This window comes from Anopheles aquasalis, chromosome 2 (genome assembly GCF_943734665.1).
Source record: "Anopheles aquasalis chromosome 2, idAnoAquaMG_Q_19, whole genome shotgun sequence".
Lineage (NCBI taxonomy): Eukaryota > Metazoa > Arthropoda > Insecta > Diptera > Culicidae > Anopheles > Anopheles aquasalis.
Genome location: NC_064877.1, coordinates 77693147 through 77695646, shown reverse-complemented (window position 1 = coordinate 77695646; position 2500 = coordinate 77693147). Strand labels below are relative to the sequence as shown.

At 45.3% G+C, this 2500-nt stretch overlaps 1 protein-coding gene across 1 annotated transcript in view; it reads left to right on the top strand.

Annotated features, from left to right (window-relative positions):
- The window catches only part of LOC126578478 (neuronal acetylcholine receptor subunit alpha-2-like), a 3958-nt gene that overhangs the window by 982 nt on the left and 476 nt on the right, over nucleotides 1-2500 (top strand). The window contains exons 2-9 of the mRNA XM_050241076.1: nucleotides 7-124; nucleotides 197-266; nucleotides 552-836; nucleotides 903-1221; nucleotides 1297-1466; nucleotides 1537-1668; nucleotides 1866-2189; nucleotides 2260-2500. The exon at nucleotides 2260-2500 is cut by the window's right edge and continues 476 nt beyond it. Coding sequence (XP_050097033.1) covers nucleotides 7-124; nucleotides 197-266; nucleotides 552-836; nucleotides 903-1221; nucleotides 1297-1466; nucleotides 1537-1668; nucleotides 1866-2189; nucleotides 2260-2500 — 1659 coding nt within the window. The remainder of the gene's footprint in view (nucleotides 1-6; nucleotides 125-196; nucleotides 267-551; nucleotides 837-902; nucleotides 1222-1296; nucleotides 1467-1536; nucleotides 1669-1865; nucleotides 2190-2259) is intronic.

Here is a 2500-nt window from a genome sequence, read left to right as displayed (position 1 = left end):
TTTCAGAACGGGCACCTAAATGGACACCTACAGATGCGGACAGATTGCGCAAGGACATCCTCAAGGACTACGATCCGGCACTGCGACCAGCACCCTTTGCTAATGTTACGACCGTGGAAACAAGGTTAGTGCAGGAGCTTTTGCCAGTAGTGTTGATCCTCGATCGATAGAGCATTTGGTTTATTATTCTTCGCAGTGTTACCATCACCCACGTGGAGATCAATGAGCTCAAGTCCATTTTCTCGATGTACGGTTGGATGAAATTCGTAAGTTACTTTTCCATTTTATAAAACAGTATTTTGTGCAATCAATTCTCTTTGTCGAGGCACCATAATGTTGCTTTAATGTGTGTGTTAAGTGAATAGAAAAAAAGGAATTGAATCAAAAGTAAGTGTTTCGTGACGCTTTACCGTCGGAATGTTAGCATGCTAGCATGACTGGTGCATATTGGATGTGTTTGGATTGTTGATTTGAATTTTATTTGCCTGAGCTTACCACATTACACGTGCACATCGTTGGAATTCGTATTGATAGCTGCCTTTCATTTCAAGAGCTGGAAGGATGGTCGTTTACTATGGGAACCCGCGAGCTATGGAAACATATCGACCCTGTACCTGAACCAAAGTGCGCTCTGGACTCCAACAGAAGAATCAGCTCACACGTTGGTTAAAATATCGAACACTGGTAGCCTAGACCTTACTGTAGCTTATCAAAAGCAAACCAAGTGCTCCATCGATTGGCAGGCATGGCCATTCGATACCCAGCACTGCAAGATGCTTTTCGCTCCTTGGATAGCAATCGAGAATGATATGGAAATTCACGTTTCGCTGATAAAGGTAACGCCATGGGAAAGGTCATCTCGGGCTAGTTTCTTTCATTCTTGTCGATCTTGATATTTCCAGGCTACGATCGACAAAGGATCACTGTGGACGTTAAACAATCTTACGCTAGAAACTCATTCATATTCGGACGAATCGGAACCGTTGTCGTTGAAGGGTACCCATTTGCATTTTGTCATGAAACGGAATGCCGGCATATACCACAGCACGATCATCGCTCCTGCCTGTTTGCTAGTGTTGATGAATCTGATCGGATTTTGGCTGCCACCGAAGTGCGGTGAAAAGCTCACTCTGAACGCCATAAACCTACTGTTGTCGTGCATGTTCCTTATACATTTTAATGAAACCATTTCCTACTACACCAACAGCACACCGTCGATTGGTAAGTCGGCGTTGGCGTTCCCAGAGCCTGTCTGTCTTTTTTTAACTCCTCTCTACATCTCACTCTTTACGATAGTTTTGTTCTTCAGCCAAAGCTCCTATCTTTCTTGCGTTTGCTTGATGATGACTGTTCTCATCGAATGCATGCTTAACAGTAATACCAAGCTGCCTGTACACCCACTAATCAAGAAGATCATATCGTTGGATGCTGTCCTTTTCTTTATAACGACGAACAAACAGCGATATGTAAGACCAAGACCGTCTAGTTACATTCGTAGAAGCATTTAAATCACTTGTTTTTTACCTCAATTTTAAGCTCGACAATTTGGAAGTATGTGAAACACTGGAAGAGCCTATCATTCAGCAGCCAGCGAGTGATGCCGAGGAGCAGCCTAGTCCTGAACCGAGCGGAATGAACAACGAACGCGACTGGATACTGTTTTCTACAGTTTTGACTCGCTTTGCCTTTCTGATTTACGTTTTGATATTTACCATAATGATGATACATCATTTCTGATGACAAGAAAGGGATTTTGTTGAATAAAATGAAGCGATTAAAAATGTGTGTTCGATCCGAAGGCTCTCGTCTGTCGACTAACCGGCCGGTGCTGGATTGTGTCTGCTAACGCTGTAACTTTATTGCAGAATTGGGACGATCCAAAGCTTACCTGGGACCCGGCTCAGTATGGAAACATGGACGTGATTCGCTTGGATCCCACCATCGTCTGGAGACCGGATGTGGTGCTGTACAACAATGCTGGCGGTTCCGATAACCATCACTACGGAGATACGAACGTTTTGGTGTACAACACCGGCAAAGTGCTGTGGGTTCCTCCAACCGAGTTCCATTCGTTCTGCGAGCTGAACATGCGGCTGTGGCCTTTCGACTATCAACAGTGCATGTTGAAGATCGGCTCCTGGACCTTCGATGGGTTTAAGCTAAACCTCACGATTTCCAACGAACCGGAGGTTGGAAAAAAAGACGATAGCTGAGACTATTCAATATGATTGCTCATGATGCCGTCCAAACTCATTGCAGGTGGACATCATGCTCAAGAACTCGGAGTGGAAAATTCGCAAAGTAGTGTCCGAGCGCCACACCAAGTACTACTCGTGTTGCACGGAGCCGTACATCGACATCACTTACAACGTCACCATGCAGCGCCATTCGGATACGCACCGAAACATCATTGTGATTCCCGCGCTGGTCATCATGGCATTGGCCCTCTCCGTTTTCTGGCTGCCTCTGCAGGCGGGCGAGCGGATCATCATGAATGGAA